Source organism: Pelodiscus sinensis, chromosome 3 (assembly GCF_052426305.1).
Source record: "Pelodiscus sinensis isolate ZL-2025 chromosome 3, ASM5242630v1, whole genome shotgun sequence".
Taxonomy (NCBI): Eukaryota; Metazoa; Chordata; order Testudines; family Trionychidae; genus Pelodiscus; species Pelodiscus sinensis.
Window position 1 is genome coordinate 85,511,727 of NC_143054.1, and position 17,369 is coordinate 85,529,095.

The 17,369-nt window shown below is 44.2% G+C and overlaps 1 protein-coding gene across 2 annotated transcripts in view; it reads left to right on the forward strand.

The window, feature by feature from the left end:
- The window catches only part of RFX6 (regulatory factor X6), a 57,095-nt gene that overhangs the window by 24,433 nt on the left and 15,293 nt on the right, over positions 1-17,369 (forward strand). For both annotated transcript variants that reach the window (XM_006123056.5, XM_014573630.4), the window contains exons 7-12: positions 184-291; positions 5,278-5,355; positions 5,447-5,560; positions 9,207-9,256; positions 12,075-12,234; positions 14,203-14,347. In XM_006123056.5, coding sequence (XP_006123118.3) covers positions 184-291; positions 5,278-5,355; positions 5,447-5,560; positions 9,207-9,256; positions 12,075-12,234; positions 14,203-14,347 — 655 coding nt within the window. The remainder of the gene's footprint in view (positions 1-183; positions 292-5,277; positions 5,356-5,446; positions 5,561-9,206; positions 9,257-12,074; positions 12,235-14,202; positions 14,348-17,369) is intronic.

Sequence of the window (17,369 nt, forward strand, 5' to 3'; positions counted from 1 at the left end):
AATGTTAGGCACATTCTTAAGTATCTTACTGAACCTTCAGATTTTAGAAGAATTATATGAATTTAACCAAAATTTTGGAACCTTTGGGAATCTTGTGAGATATAACATCAGTTGAATACTCATTGGTGGTGATGATGGAAATATTACCTATTTCTAATTCTACTGTATTTTTACACATTTCAGGGTGGCTTCACTAGGAAATATTCCCTTAGTTCCAAAACTGGAACGCTCCTTCCAGAGTTCCCCAGTGCACAACATCTTGTGCTTCAAGGGTGCATTTCTAAAGAAAAGGTAAAATGGGAGATGCTGTTTCTTGACTTGCAGACCAAAAACTGTCAGAGAACTTTTCTCCATATCTTATTCAGCCCTTGAGGATCTCAGTATTGACATGAAAGAGCCAGAAATGTCTACAGTCAAACAGAGTTGACTGATTTATAGAAGGGGCAAACCTTTACTAATGTCGATTAACTGGCTTACCATTGGAAAGGTGGTTGAATTATTTACCTATTAACTGACCTAGTATTTTACAAACTGATGGTATGTAACAATGGGAGGGCAAAACAAACAAATAGTTGGGAGCTGTATTCATTCCAAATGCCTTTGGATTTTAAAGTCAATTTTTACTGATTAGATTGGAGCAAATAATTCACAACAAATAATTAGGTGACATTTACCTTTCCCAAACTTCCCTCTTCATCAACTATCTTTGAATAAATCACGACGTACCATATGTGATGATTATTTGAAATTATTCATGAATTTTATAGTGAGTAATTCTTTCTCAGAATATTGTATGAATTGCATATTTGACTGCAGTATTGGAAGTCTGTGCTTTGGTTAGTTACATAAGTCCGAGGGTATTTCCTGAATGGATGGAGTACGTAACTGAAAAACCCAGAATACATTATAAAGTTAATGCACAATACTACCCCATTCCAGCCTGCATTTTAAACAGTTCTGTTTACATAACGCATGGGTTGTACCTTGTTACGTGTCTGATCCATGTAGGATATAAATTTGTTACAGGGGCTGTAAACTGCAGAGCTTAGTACAACTGTAAACCTGAAAGTTGCTGGTTCAGGCCAGTGTTGGACAAGTTGGTGGCTGCTGTACTAATATTAGGAGTCCCTGAAGGCTTTCTGAGTCCTTAATAGCCCGTGAATGGCTGTTCCAGTGCCCTTCTCCCCTTCTGACACATCACCTCAGGGGAAGCATTTAGTAGGATCCTACCTACTTGTTCTGGAAGAGTGAAAGGAGTGGAGGCATTGGAAGCCTTTGTACATGCAGAAGATGTAAATATCACATAAATAACAAAATTCAGTGTTCATCATTTGTAACAACTGAGTAAAAACAATAACAAAAAACCCCAAACACTTCTCTCTCTAGGTAGTGACTAAATAGGGGAGACTAGCCCCCAGTCACGTCCCTCCCTCATCCTGTTGGAGCCTAGAGCCTCCTGCCGTAGCCACAGGACCCTGCCCCAGATTAACACCCCCAACCCCATAGCACCGACCATCAGAGTGATTCTGCCCCCCCCCACCCCATAGCACCAAGAGAGTGGGTAGTGCAGCCCCAGCCCTGTCCTCAGCATCGGAGCACTGGGGGAGCATGCACGGAGGACCCCTCTCCAGCCCGGGAGTGCTGGAAGGGCAGGTGCTTAGAAGGAGCCACTGTTCCTTCTAAGATTTTCCATCCGTGAGCAGAGTGAGAGTGTGTCTACACTGCAGCGTTTTTCTGGAAAAATGGCCATTTTTCTGGAAAAACAATACTTGCATCCACACTGCCATTGAGTTCTTTTGACAGAAAGTCAAAAGAACTGAGGGTTTTTTCCGACGGCGGTAAACCTCTTTCTACGAGGAAGAAGCCTTTTTCCGAAAGAGCTCTTTTAGAAAAAAGGTGTATGTGGATGCAGAAGAGGGAGTTCTTTCGAAAGAAGAGGCCTCCAGGAAATAACACAGGTGCCCTGGTGGCCACTCCATCCATACTAATCACAACTTAAATGTGAGATAGCATCCAATCAATGTGGACGCTATCTTTCTAAAACTTTTTCGTTGTGATTTTGCTGTGTGGACGTTCTTTCAAAATAAGCTTTTCCAGAAGCTCTCTTCCAGAAATGCTTCTTCCAAAAGAAGCTTGCAATCTAGACGTAGCCTGAGTTTTGTCTTGTGCACCAATACTGAGGTTACGTGCGCTTGTTCGGACATGTGTCACCATGGCACCCACTGGTTACTAACGTGCGTGTGTGTGTGTGTGTGTGTGTGTGTGATGGAAGAAAGAATCCTAAAACAGCCCTTTCCCAGTCACAAAAAATAAAAAGAGCTATTAAATCAGAACTTCCATCCAAACATCCTTATTATTATGGCTGACCCTAAGTGCCAATGTACTGTATCATGCCATCAGTTACAGATAAGGTTAAAAGACGTCAGTCCCTCTAGCACCCCCCACTCTTCCCCCTCTGCAAAGTTTGAACAATAGGCTGTTTTTCTTAGACTTGTGTTGCGCTGCAACACAACACCAGAAATAAATGGTGGCAGAAATGGCTTCCTTGGCAAAAAGCAATTGCTGCTGTTCTCAAGGTTAGCAAAAATGAAATCATGCATTGTTGCCTCCTAGAGCCTAATACTCTAATTCTCATTAGTGACTTAATATCCTGCAACTGAGTGAATTTTCATGCCATTGTATTTCTTGCAAATAAAAATTCCAGTTTCAGGTTTTTCAATAACTGCTCTAATGCTTTCTATTCTCCAGTTATGACCATTACAAATCAAGCAGCCACCGCCCCACAGCCACAGGGCTCCACCCACTGCCACCCCAGCAGCCGCTCCCAGCCCCGGGCCCACCCAAGCAGCCACCACTTCCAACCACGTGGCTCTGGCTGTGGCCACCCCAGCAACAGCCACCTCCAACCATAAAGCCCCACCAGCCAGGCTATGTCCCGCCCACCAACTCTGGAATGGGGGCCGGTGAGGCTGGGATAGCTTCACCTCATGTGCCTGGCTCCAGCTGGAGCAAAGTGGCAGCTGCATATGGCCTGTTCCAGTGAGGCTATCCCTGCTCACCCACCTCACGAATGCCGGCTCCAGCCAGAGCAAAAGGGCAGCTGTATGCCACTGCCACCATCACCACCACCACTCACTTTCTGATCCATCAGGAAGGGAGCGGTGAATGCTACTGTGCAGCTCTGAAAATGAGGTGGGCAGACTTAAAATTTTTAGTACGCAGCCATGCAGGTACGCAACTTAGAGGGAACCCTGTTCCCAGCTCAAGTTGGGGCCATGGCATATGGGAAGATTTGACTCACAAATCAAGAAGCAGGAGAGGATCTGGGGACAGAGTATGGCAGAGCCACACCTGGCTGTTTGGGAAGGCACAGCCTCCCTAGCCTATGATTCCTGCCATCCCAGTATTGTGAGTTTAAATCAGTTTAAGTTAAACCAATGAAAACATCTTAAGTAGACAGGGTCATAGCTGTAGTTAAAAAGACCTGCAGTACAATACAATTCACCTTCTGTAGATGGAGATAGCCACGTAATAACTATGTCAAAACCATGGCTTAAACCAGGGGCACTGTGTTGGCTCTTTTGACATAATCTTACTAACCAATACACCACAGTCTGACTCTTGAAGACAAGGAGGAAACAAATATTGCATCCAAGATAGCTGGAGTTCTATGAAAATGTTTACAGATCCAGAACAGAGCTCAAATAGTATCTGAAGTGGATAGAATAAGGCCACCCATTTTAGGTTTTTAAAGTGAACGGAATATGCAGAAGTACCTCAGGGTATGTCTACACTACCACCCTACTTCGAACTAGGGTGGTTCATGTAGGCAACCGGAGTTGCAAATGAAGCCCGGGATTTGAATTTCCTGGGCTTCATTTGCATATTGCCGGGCGCCGCCATTTTTAAATGTCCGCTAGTGCGGACTCCGTGCCACACGGCTACACGCGGCACGGACTAGGTAGTTTGGATTAGGCTTCCACGAGGAGTAACGGTAGTTTGGAATAGGAAGCCTAATCCGAACTACCTAGTCCGTGCCGCGTGTAGCCGCGTGGCACGGAGTCCGCACTAGCGGACATTTAAAAATGGCGGCGCCCGGCAATATGCAAATTAAGCCCGGGAAATTCAAATCCCGGGCTTCATTTGCAACTCCAGTTGCCTACATTACCACCCTAGTTCGAACTAGGGTGGTAGTGTAGACATACCCTCAGATATCATGGTAATGGGAGCTGCTATAAAAACCTACAAAATAGTTAAAATGCTGAGAAACTTAAGTGAGTGGATATTCTGAAGGTGTAGAAGTTAGATTAAGTGTTACAACTAAAGTTCGTTGGCATTTTCCAAAATTTGATTTTTTTACATTGTTGACTCTCCCTTTCCTCCCCCATTTTTCACAGAGTCATAATTACAGCCATAGCTGTGTGAAAGTCAGCAGGTTCATTTCACAGAGTGATCTATATACATCGCTTGTATTTGTTTCTCTTGGCACATTCCCCTCTTCCGTATACCAAAAATGTGCAGAAACCATGAACACCTCAGTTTAACCCGGGTCTTGGTATGTTGGAAAGGTTCACAACCCTTAGCAAATGTTCTCTGAATCTGAACGATCGGCTATGATTTATCTAATGCTAGATTTCTTTCCAAATGTTCTGCACAACTCCAATTACAAATATTACCCATTTTTCAGACACTGGGACAAATTCCTTTCTCACTCACATCTCTATAATCCCAGTAAAATTAAGGAGAAATACACTAGAGATGAATGAGTTGCATGAGTTGAAAGAAAAATACTGCTCTTTAAAGCTTTGCTCTTGAATGATGATGATTAAACTTTGACCCAGTGGCTGACAGCTTTTTTTCACATTTGTTCACCCAGTGATGTCCCAAAACACTCATAGCCGCCTATAGTAGCCTAATGATTAACTTGCACTATGCTTGGGAATTAACCCTACTTTCAAATATATGGGTATACTTCACATAACTTGGGTAAAGTGGCCACTGCCTATGTAAACTTTCAAGATATATTCTTCACAACTGTTACAGGATTGGGCCCTAAAAGTGTTGATGCAGAATTAGAGTAGGGTGCCTCTTTTATTGTTATCACTTCCAGATCTGTACCCCCAGTTTTCTCAAGGTCATGCACTTTCATTCCTTTCATGTTAGAAGGTTTATATACTGTACTGAAATGCAAGCAAATGACAGCAGAAATCTACTTTAATACAGCACTAAAGGAGAGTGCTAATAAATCCTATTTAATATTTCTCTCTTCCAAAACAGGTAGATACCCTTATTATGATGTACAAAACACATTGTCAGTGTGTCCTTGACAATGCAATAAATGGAAACTTCGAAGAGGTGAGGCTGCTTCAATATACATTCTTGATTATATATTCATCAGTAGCAGAAAAGACATTATTTGTCTCTGTTTTTTGTTTTCCATTTCTAGATTCCACATTTCTTACTACACTTTTGGCAAGGAATGCCTGACCACCTTCTTCCTCTCCTCGAAAATCCTGTTATCATCGACATCTTCTGTGTTTGTGACTCAATACTCTACAAGGTGTGCTCAGCATTCACTTTTGTGGATAATCTCAGTTGATGTTCCACTATTTAACAGGGGGTGTTTGGGTAATACAGTGTAGCAGCTAGAATCAAATTTCCAAGACATCCTGTCCCCTCTCCTTCACACCTCTGTAAAACAGCAACTACTTCACTAGCTCACACAAGCTCATCTGAAGAAGTGGGTTTTGCCTTCACTAGGAAATTATTTCAAAATAACTTTTTTCAAAATAATAACTCTGAAATAACTATTTCAAAATAGTGTGTCTACACTACAGGGAAGCCTTGAAATTAGTCCGAAGCAGGCTCCCTTAATGGGGAAGAGCTATCTCGACTTAGAACCCCAGTAAGCACTGGGGAGTAATTACTCTGAATGACTCTGGGGAGAAAACTTAAAATACAACAAATAGTCTGGTAGCACTTTAAAGACTGAGGCTATGTCTACACTTGCCCCTTAGTTCGGACTAGGGAGGCAAATGAAGCATACCGAAGTTGCTAATGAAGCGCGGGATTTAAATATCCCACACTTGATTAGCATATTCGCGTCCAGTCGCCATTTTAAAATGCCGGTTGCCCGATTTAACTTGCCGCGTGTAGACGCGGTAGTCTGATCCAAAACCCTTCCCTCGAACTAACAGTTACTCCTCATTGCAGGAGGAGTAACAATGAGGAGTAACAGTTAATTCGAGGGAAGGGTTTTGGATCGGAATACTGTACCGCATCTACACATGGCAAGTTAAATCGGGCGACTGGCATTTTAAAATGGTGACCGGCCGCGAATATGCTAATCAAGTGTGGGATATTTAAATCCCCCACTTCATTAGCAACTTCGGTATGCTTCATTTGCCTCCCTAGTCCGAACTAGGGGGCAAGTGTAGACATATCCTAACAAAACGTGTAGATGGTATCATGAGCTTTCGTGGGCACAGCCCACCTCTTCGGATGACCAGAGTAGTTATTTCGAAATAGTAGCAGTGGAGCATCCACACTAACGCTATTTTGAAATAATTATTTCAAAATAAGAGTTATTGTTCATGGAAATCAGGAGTTATTATTTTGAAATAACCAGCCCCTTATTTTGAAATAATGGGCTTGGTAGCGTGGTTGCTCTGCTTTTGATTTTAAAATAAGGGGAGCTATTGCAAAATAACTCCCTGTTGTAGACCAGTGCTCTAGGTGCCACAGGATTAATCATTGTTTTTAAAGTTACAGACTAACTCGGCTACCTCTCTGAGACATCACTAAATTGGTCACTTAAGACCAAATCCTGAGGGCTTTGTTCAGGTTTTATTCAAAGAAGTACACCAGGACCTGGATAAAAATATTTATACCAGTATTTTGATAGCCACACTATGACTTGTATTGATTTTTACTATTTTGGCAAAAAGAGTCACCCCCCTAATCAAAATAAACTTAAAAAAAATGGTCTGGTAACACTTTATAGACTAACAAAACATGTAGATGGTATCATGAGCTTTCATGGGCACAACCCCCTTCTTTAGATGACCCGAGTTAAATCAGTCTAAAACCTTGTGTAGACCAGACCTGAGAGAGGGGCCCTTAGCATTTGGCATTGAAACACCCTCTGCTTCAGATTAACACCTGTGAAATGGAAATAGCCACTTTCAGACATCTTTGTGGGATCTGTTAGGTGCTGAGTTCTTTTGGAAATCTGGCCCTTACTTAATTAATGACTGTAAAGCTTTTTGAGATCCTCAGATAAGAGTCATCACATGAGTACAAAGGATTATCATTATCTTCTTGATAGGTTTCACAGTTGCATGTGGATTAAATGAAGTGAGTACTGGCAAGTCAGAAACCATCAAAAGAAATGTTTATGGCAAATGTATTTATGGAGAGGGTTGGGCCTACTTACCAGTGAATCTTTTCTTGTAATTCATTTTCATTTCTTGGCGGAATAAAAATATGAAAACAATCTATTAAGTAAGAAGAAAAGCATTTCATAGCATATCAAGCGGCAAACAGAGCAGTATTTTACGGTATTATTATATCATTAAAGTTATATCATAGCATATTAAGCGGCAAACATAAGCTAGTATTTACGGTATTATTATATCATTAAAATTATTAGTAGAAGCAACTTAAGTTTTATTATAACTAAGAGACTGTGTGTTGAGCCAGATTAATAAAACCTATCTGAGAGGATGATATTCAGTGCTGTTTCACCCTGATTATTCCAACAAGTGATTAATGTCCTGTTCCCCCACCCCACGCGCAAGTCTGCACTTGAAGTTGAGTTCAACCAGCACCAGTCCCTGAAAATCCTCTAGGCTTCACCCATACAAGAGGAAGGATGGTCCAATGCTTAAGGCACTAGCTTAGGACTTGGGAACGTTCAAGTCTTTTACCCAGCACAGACTTCCAGTGTGACAGCAAGCAAGTCATTCAGAGTATTCTACACAGCAAGTCCCGGAGCCAGCGCCCCTTCCTCAGTTTCAAAACCTGAGCTCCATTCTGAGTTGTCGTGTCTACAGAGCTATCTGTAGTGCCATAGAGTGAGCCCACTCTGTGTATTCAGGCTCAGAGATTCACTGACATGGGCTGTATAGACGCGCCCCTTGTCTCTCTTTGACTCAGTTCCTCATCTGTAAAACCCAGTGCTTCCCTGCCTTACTGGTGTGTTATGGGATAAATACATTAAAAATGGCATGACTCTCAGATACTGCAGTAATGGGGGCCATACATGTACCTAAGCTATTTCTTAGATAGGATCATGGCTTAGTGTTCCACAGGCAAATTGTGAGAGAGAATCCCTGCCCCCAAAGAATCTAAATAGCCAAGAGAGACAGAGGGTGGGGAAAGGAAGTAACAGTGGCCCCATTTCATACAAGGACAGAAAAAGAATCTGTGACTGAGCCAGAAATTGAGCCCAGCTCGTCTGAGTCCAAGGCTAATGCTGTTACCCCCAAACCACCCTTCCTGTCCATAGTGCTATGATTGTTGGATTTTACACTGACATCTGGTTCCACTACAATAATCTTGGATGTGACAAAAAACCAAGAGAATTTTAGGGCTATAGCAGGGTTTAAAAGAGAACTAGATAAATTCATGGAGGTTAAGTCCATTAATGGCTATTAGCCAGGATGGGTAAGCAATGGTGTCCCTAGCCTCTGTTTGTCAGAGGGTGAAGATGGATGGCAGGAGAGAGATTGCTTGATCATTTACCTGTTCGGTTCACTCCCTCTGGGGCACCTGGCATTGACCATTGTCGGCAGACAGGATACTGGGTTGGATGGACCTTTGGTCTGACCCAGTATGGCCATTGTTATGTTCTTATGAGACATTTCTGGAGCAGATCTCTATGAAATGCATTATTGTAACTAACTTGGTGTGCCTCCCTTGATCAGAATAAAGGCAGCAGATTAAAAAAAAAGTAATAATGCTGTGAGCCTTCAACTTAGATTAAAATATCCAAAACTAACAAAACAAAAAAACTTCTCTTTTAATGCCTGCTTCTTTTCTCATTACTGGATTTTTTTCTTGAGAGACATGAGGAAAAATCCAGAGAGACATAAATGCCCTCCAGGAACTTACAATAGGAATGACATTTCCCAGAAATTAAGGGGGTTTTGTATGAATATGTTGACAAAGGAAATGTTAAACAATTTTCTGTTACCTTGATCAAGGTCCTCACAGATGTCCTCATTCCTGCAACAATGCAAGAAATGCCAGAAAGGTGGGTTCTTAACAATTACTAATAACTCTATAGTCTGGGAAATGTTAGGTAATCACATGCTCCAGAGAGACGAGCAATAAACTGCTAATGTTATAATAGAATTCTAAGCTTAGGAAATTATAATTCAGTCACAACATTAATTTTAAGAACCTTTCTAAAGTGGTGCAGTACAGGGCAAAATGCAATCTGAACTGATGACATCTATAGACGTAGACCTCTGTGTATTCTTTCCAAATTATTTTAAAATCTGGCTCTACTGTTGTGTTGCCTTCTGTTCCTGCTACTGTTTTTCACATTGCAGCTCTAATCAAACCAAGCTGAATGATGATGCTATTTTAAAATTTCCAGTGATGGGAACCAGCCTGGCAAACCCTATTAATGTGAGTGTCCCTATGAAATCTGTGGGACTCCTCACAAGATGGAGGGTTTAAAGGTCAGGCCCATTATCACTGCTCACACCATAGGCCAGATCTTCTCCTGCACCAAGCTCCTAGGAGAGTGGTGAGGAGAGAGCTGTCAAGGAGCCAGCTATGGCCCTTAAACTAGGTGCCAAAGCCTTAAATATGACAGCGTAGGACAGTGGTTCCCAACGTGGCACCCGCGGGCGCCATGGCACCTGCCAGGCATTTATATGCGCCCGCCAAGTGACCAGGGCTAGCCCAAACATTTCTTGCACCCAGGGCATGCGCAGCCCCCTCCCCGGGCGTGCCACGTGGCGCATGTGTGGCCCCAACCCCGGGCTCCCAGCAGCCCCAAAAGGTTGGGGACTACTGGCGTAGGGCCTGCTCTAATTTATACCAGATGAGTATAATCCCTCTGGGTATATCTACACAGTATCTTGGAGATGTGTTTCCCAACATAGATATAAGAAGTCCCACTAGCTCTGCTCGAGCTAATGCACTAAAGCAGGGGTGGCCAGCCTGTGGCTTGCGAGCCGCATGCGGCTCTTCACTGCAGAAAGTGCAGCTCATGAAGTGTACCCCAGGACTTGCTTGCAAAGCCACCTTGCACCCCTACAAAGGGCCCCCAGCTACCTGTGCTCATTGGGTGCAAGATGGCGCTGGCTGATGGGACCCAAACTGGAGTTTTCATTTAAAGGAGCATTTTTTTTTTTTTGCTCAACAACTTTTTTCCCTTGGCTCTTTGCGCTTTGTCCACCACTGTTTTGGCTCTTTGCCTGTAACAGGTTGGCTACCCCTGCACTAAAGGTAGCAGTATGTACATCTCTGCCATTCTCCTGCTGTGGCCTACATCTCAAGAGTTAGCTTAGACCATCCAGCTGAAAAGGGAGCTCTCCGCTGGACAGCAAGGGTACATCTACACAGCACCGTAAACTCGAAATAAGATACACAATTTGCACTACGCAAATTGTGTATCTTATTTCAATTGTATTTCGAAATAGCTTATTTTGAAATTTGACTACACAACACCACATTTCGAAATAATGTGCTATTTTGAAGCATCCCTTACCATTGTAGAACGAAGGTTACAGGAATGCCAAAATAGTGCGCTTGTTATTTCGAAAAATATTTTGAAATAACGGGTGTGTTTAAAAGACGCGGAGTAGCCCCGTTATCTAGATGTGCCCCTAATGCCAGATTCCATCTCCTTTGCACCACATGAGCAGCACAAAGGAGCCATTTTGGGGAGAGAATCTGAAGTAGAACAAAAGGAGACGAATAGATGGGTCAGCAGCTGGAGAGGCAGATAGGTTATATGCTTGTTTTGTGAGCTGAAGGCTTAAATTACACTATTTTCAGAATAGTGTTAAGGTTCTTGCATCACACCCAGGGGCAGATGACCATTTTGCGGGGCTCCGGGCAGCATAATTTCGCAGGGCCCCCCCTTTGCCACGGCGCATGCGCGGGGCTTTTTGAAGCGCGGGGCCCGGGGCGGCCGCCCCGTTCGCCCTGCCCTATATCCGCCCCTGATCACACCCATCACCAGCAATATCTAAGCATGGGCAGTGAGTGAACCTAGGACTGGGTGAAGCAAACCCTAAGCCCCCTCCCTTTGCCTGAAGCTCTGAATCTGCTGCCCAGAGCACTTTAGGAACCAAGTCCCTTCCCTACTGTAGAGGCAGGCCACCTCTTAATGAGTGGCATATGGCTTATCCAGCCCCAGATAGATTATGGTAGGGAAGAAAGGCAGAGACCGTATGGACCCAGCCTTCCTGAGTCCTGGTCAGAGCATGGGAGGGAGGTAGGCCCAGCAGGAGCATGGGGAGAGCAGTCAGCACGCAGCCCCAGCCTTCCCCAGTCTTGGGAGGGTCGTCAGCACCACCTCAAGCCTCTAGCCCAAATACCCCGAGAGACTGGGGAAGATACTCTGAAGGAGTGCGAGGGCTAGGCGTTGAGTATGGGCAGGACTGGACTAGCAGTTTGAGAAGGCATTGCCTTCCCCTGCCTCTTATACCTATGTATCTAAGTACCTTCCAACAATGTCTTAATAATGTGACTAGTATGGTGGTTCTCAGCGTATGGCTTGCAAGCCAGTCAGCTCAGAGGTGCAGCTCATGTGACACTCCCAAGGCCATACAGATAGTATTGGATGTGACCCTCATAACACATTGTGAGCCACATATGCAGCCCACAATGATAACAAGCTGAAAACTACTGGACTAGTATCTGTCATACGTAGATCTTCTCCATTCCTTTTCCCCGGGGGAAATATTGCTTATGATTTTTTTGTTGGTCTGGTCTTTGAATTGCTGATACCACTGATGGTCTTGGCTTTCCAAACTGTTCCCCTTAAACTGATGCAGTGCTATATTTTATCATGATGTTAGCCTTTGTTTAATGTATTGTTTTTACTATAGTTTATTGGCAGATATAAGAACTTTTGCTAAAAACTGGGAACAGTGGGTTGTTTCATCTCTAGAAAATCTACCAGAAGCTCTGGCAGACAGAAAATTGCCTATTGCGCGAAGATTTGTTTCCTCTCTGAAACGACAGACCTCCTTCTTACACCTAGCTCAGGTAAGTTTTGAACACTTAGAATGAGAATTTACCTTACCACAAAACACTGTAGAGTGAAAGATTTATTAAAATCCTTCCCATTTTTTGACCCACTGTAGTCTTTGGACTCATGAGTCTACCACCATTTAAAGCGATACCACTGTAATCCCCATAGCACTTTTCTTTGCAAATCCTTCTGTGCTTTGGCAATCAAATGATGAAGTGGAATAAAGGGGTATTTATTTATTTCCAAAGTAGAAAATATCAAATGGTCTTTTTCTTAATGAAAACTTCCTCAATGTAATTGGAAGCGGGGGAATGGTCCCATTACTGAGGGGAACTTTCCTGGCTTGTACACTACTGCAGTGAGATGGGCTAACGAAAGGATCTGAGTCCCAACCCCCACTTCCTTTACTCAGAGGCCTCCCTGACCTTGAGGATTCCCCTTCTACTCTCCTGTGTGGCAGAGTCCTCATAACCCAAACAAGAGTGGGCCCAGGATTCCTGGGGGCCCAATGCCTACCCTTGCTCGTCACCTAGGGCAGAGGTGGGCAGTAAACCAATGGTGTTTCACCAGGGTTAATCCCTGGTAGGCCGCCAAGCTGCAGTTGCTCAGACCTACAGAGACACAGGTAAATATAGAGGCAGTGGCCTGCCAAGGGCTAACCCTGGGGAACCAGATCTGGCTTGCAGGCTGGTATTTAGTCACCCCGGGGAAGGGTGTCCCTGCTCCAGGATGCTCTCTTCACATTGAACACTTCCTTGACCCACTGATGATTACATATAGTTCAAAGCAAATACAATTTATCATACAACAATCAGTTTTTTAAAAAGAGAATAAGGGAAAAAATAATGGAAAACACATCACTCTGCTTTGTGGCACAGAGACCTGACACATAATGTCTCTGGAATGTAAGGACAGTCTGTTCCTTGTACGTCCCAGGCCTCCTTCTCAGGCCCTGGCTGTGCTGCAGGGATGCTGTAGGTCAGACGCTTGCTCTGGGTGGCAGGACCGTTCTCCCCAGTCTGGCCTGTAAGAACTTTTGGCTGATGAAGTGCCACCTATGCTGGGTCTCTACCCAGGGTTCTTCCTGCTCTTGCTTGCTCCTCACTGCACCCAGCTCCAGCATTCTCCAGCCCCAGCTCCACTTTCTGCTGTGCTGTCTCCAGCTCGTGAGCTGTTTCTCTGGCCCCTCTGGCTCTGCGGCTGCAGCTCCACTCCTAGCATGGATCAGCTTGTGTTGTGTCTCAGGATCTCTGGGTGCAGCTCTTCCTCCCACGCCCCCAGCATGAATCTGCTGCTGGGCTGTGTCTGTGGCTCTCTCTGGCTGGCATGGCTCAGCTCTGGCACATGTTATCACCTTAACTCTGCCCCACTCAGCCTGACCCAGGCAAATCCAGCTCACATGGAGGACAGGACTCTCCCAATTCTCCTCACTCCCTCATTGGCCTGCCCACATTGTCAATCAGGCAGACCTGTAGGAACTGACCATTGTTCTTAGGGGCTGTCAGACTCAGGATCTTGATTTCTCTAAGACTCTTCCCCTTCCTAGTATTGTATTCGAGGAAACACTGTCTTGTGGTTAAGACACAGGATTCTATTCCCGCCTCTGCCACAGACTTCATGTGTAACCTTGGACATGTTTTCCTAGTTTTCCCATATGTAAAATGAAAACAATAGAAACATTGCAAAAGCACTTTGAGAGCCTCTGATGGAAGGCACTTTAGTAGAACAAAGTATTAACAATGTATATATAAGTAAGGGGAAGGCTAAGAGTTAGTTAATACGGAGTTTGAAATGATTCTCACTCAGTCATGGCAGTTCTGTTTCGTCAATTTTAAAATAATTGTATTCCTATAGTGGTATCTGATCAGTGAAAAAGCCACATCATTCCTCAGTCTGGAAAAAAGGAAGGAAAGAATGCATAATCCTTCCGCAAATTATTCACTGGTGCAGATCTGAGCATTTAACCCTGTTGTCTCTTGCAGATTGCCCGGCCAGCCCTCTTTGATCAGCATGTGGTGAATTCCATGGTGTCTGATATTGAGAAGGTAGATTTGAATAGCATTGGTTCTCAAGCTCTTCTCACAGTCTCAGGCAGCATAGAATCTGATGGGGAAGTCTACACTGAATGTAAGTCTGGTAAGATTGTTTGTAAAATACAAAAAATAAACTTGAATTATCTGCTTAATTACTTTTTATGAAGGTAGACTGAGGAAAATGTATTTGTACGTACAGGTTTTGAGTTCCCTAAGCTAGTTCAGGAGTCATCTTCAGGTTTTTTTCTTTTTTTTTAAGCTATTAAACAGTCCCAATGTGTCCAACAAAAGAGAAGCTTTTACCAAATTCTGCATGTAAATTTCAGTCTTGAATATGGGTTAACACACTTGTGTCAGCTATTGGCATCTCAGACATTTTAAAAATGGCTATCAAGAACATGATAATGTTATCAATAATTGTCATGAGAACTCTTTTTAAAAGTGAGTCACCATCCTCATAAGCCAACATAGCTGATTAGTTTTTGAAAAAAAATCTCTCTTGTAACAGCTCATTTCTACATTTTTTGTTAGTCTTTAAACAAGACTATTTGTTGTTTTTTAAGTTTTTCCGGATACAGACTAACTCGGCTATTCCTCTGAAGCTTTAGATTGTAAAGAACAGCTTTAGGGTCCTAAAAAAACCCATCTGAAAGAATATTTAAGACTTAATTTTAGCCTCATTTAGTAGCTACGGGTATGTCTATACTACAGCGCTAATTCGAACTAACGCATCCAGACTAAAAAACTAGTTCGAATTAGCGTTTTGCTAATTCGAACTAGCATGTCCACATTAAGTGGACCCTGAACCGGGATTAAGGATGGCCGGAAGGAGTGCTGGCAGGGCATCAGATGAGGACTTAGAGCGTGGAGCTGCTGCCTCAGGCTAGCCGAGGGCTGTGCTTAAAGGGACCCGACCCCCACCCCGGACAGACAGTTCTCAGGGGTGCCCCTCTTGCAAAGCAGTCCTGGCTTGGAGTGCCCTGAGTGCCCACACTGGGCACATCACAGCACTCGGCCATCAGACCAGCCGCACTTGCCGCAGGCTGCCATCTGGGGAGAGGGGGCAATTGGGGGGCTGCAGGAGAGCTTCCACCCCCAGAAGCCCGCAGAGCCAGCCCAGTCCTCCCCATCGGGGGCTTGTACCCCATTCCTCCCTCACCTCCTTCCACTTACCCTTCCCTAGCCCCCCTTCCTGATGTACAAAATAAAGAAAACGTGTGGTCAAAAATAGAATCTCTCTTTATTGAACAAAACTCGGGGAGACTGGGAAAAGGAGGTGGGAGAGGGGAAGAGAGAGGCTGGGAGAGGGGAGGGCAACTAAAATGATCAGAGGTTTGGAACAGGTCCCATATGAAGAGAGGCTAAAGAGACTGGGACTTTTCAGTTTAGAAAAGAGGAGACTGAGGGGGGATAGGATAGAGGTCTCTAAAAGCATGAGTGGGGTGGAGAGGGTGCATCAAGAGAAGTTTTTCATTAGTTCCCATAATAGAAGGACTAGAGGACACCAAAGGAAAGGAATGGGTAGCAGGCTTCAAACTAGTAACAGAAAGTTGTTCTTCACAAAGCAAAGAGTCAATCTGTGGAACTCCTTGCTGCAGGAGGCTGTGAAGGCTAGAACTAGAACAGAGTTTAAAGGGAAGTGAGATCAAGTCATGGAGGTTGGGTCCATGGAGTGGTATTAGCCAGGGGGTAGGAGTGGTGTCCCTGCCCAAGGTTTGTGGAAGGCTGGAGAGGGATGGCACGAGACAAATGGCTTGATCACTGTCTTCGGTCCATCCCCTCCAGGGTTCCTAGGGTTGGCCACTGTCGGCAGACAGGCTACTGGGCTAGATGGACCTTTGGTCTGACCCAGGACGGCCATTGTAAGCTCAGGGTTCAGGGTCGGGGGTCTCAGTGGACCATCTTGATTTTTATGCACACCTGCTCCTGGGTGGCCAGGCCGGCAGCTCTCCTGCCCTAGACGGCCTTTTTCCTGTGCCTAGTGCGGAGGTTGTGGACGAGGTCCACGATGTCCGCACTATCCCAGGCGGGTGCCCGCCTCTTGCGGTCCCGGGCAAGCTCCCGGGAGCAGCCAGCCTGGTCCCGGGAAGAGGGGGAGGGCTGGGGGGCATCGGGTGGCTGGCTCGATCTGTGCCAGGTGCAGGGTCTGCTGGGTGGGTGCTGGCAGGCTTGCACCTGGCACGGGCACCGTAGCCAGCCCGTGCCCCTTTAAGGGGTCCGGGGCCGGGAGGGGGGCAATAGAGTTTCCCTGGTGTTGGCCAGAGTGGCCACCAGGGAAAGCTGGGGAGGGCTAGCCTCCCACTAGTTCGAATTAAGGGGCGACACACCCCTTAATTCGAACTAGTAAGTTTGAACTAGGCTTAGTCCTCGTAGAATGAGGTTTACCTAGTTCGAACTAAGCGCTCCGCTAGTTCGAATTAAGTTCGAACTAGCGGAGCGCTAGTGTAGTGCCTATCAAAGTTAATTCGATCTAACGTCCATTAGTTCGAATTAACTTTGTAGTGTAGACATACCCTACTAGAGCTGTATGACATTGTATAAAAACCTTTTTTGTTGTTATTGAAAATAGTCCTTTTTTTCTAAAATGAAAAATGTTAGACTAGATAATGTAAACACCTTCACAATTTTGATTTTTTTCACACATTTTTCTATTTTAACTTGTTCTGGCAGCTACTGTCTCAGGTTAAAGGGATTTAGCCATCTTCTCAGTGCCTGAATACACTATGTGGTGACAAAAGATATGTTTTAATCATTTAAGAACCATGTTGGTCAAAAAGCTGACAAAATTGAGAGCAATATAGCATCTGTGTTATTCTACATTTTGTTACGTTGTTCATGACAAGTTGAACAAAATATATACTGTTCTTTCTTTTCTGAAGTAATGCCTCATAATCTAAGTCACATTTTCATTGTATTGCTCTTTCGTTTTCTTGTTTTCTTTCTTCTTCTGTATTTCTATTTTCCTTTCTGATTTTGCTCAACTAGCACTCGTGTGAACATAGAGATTATCTTGTAATTCATTGGTCAAATAACAAAACTCATTCTAGAAAAGAAGCATCTTGGAAGGGATAGTAGTTTGATTTTCTATATATTGTGAGAACCTAAGAAGTCAGAAA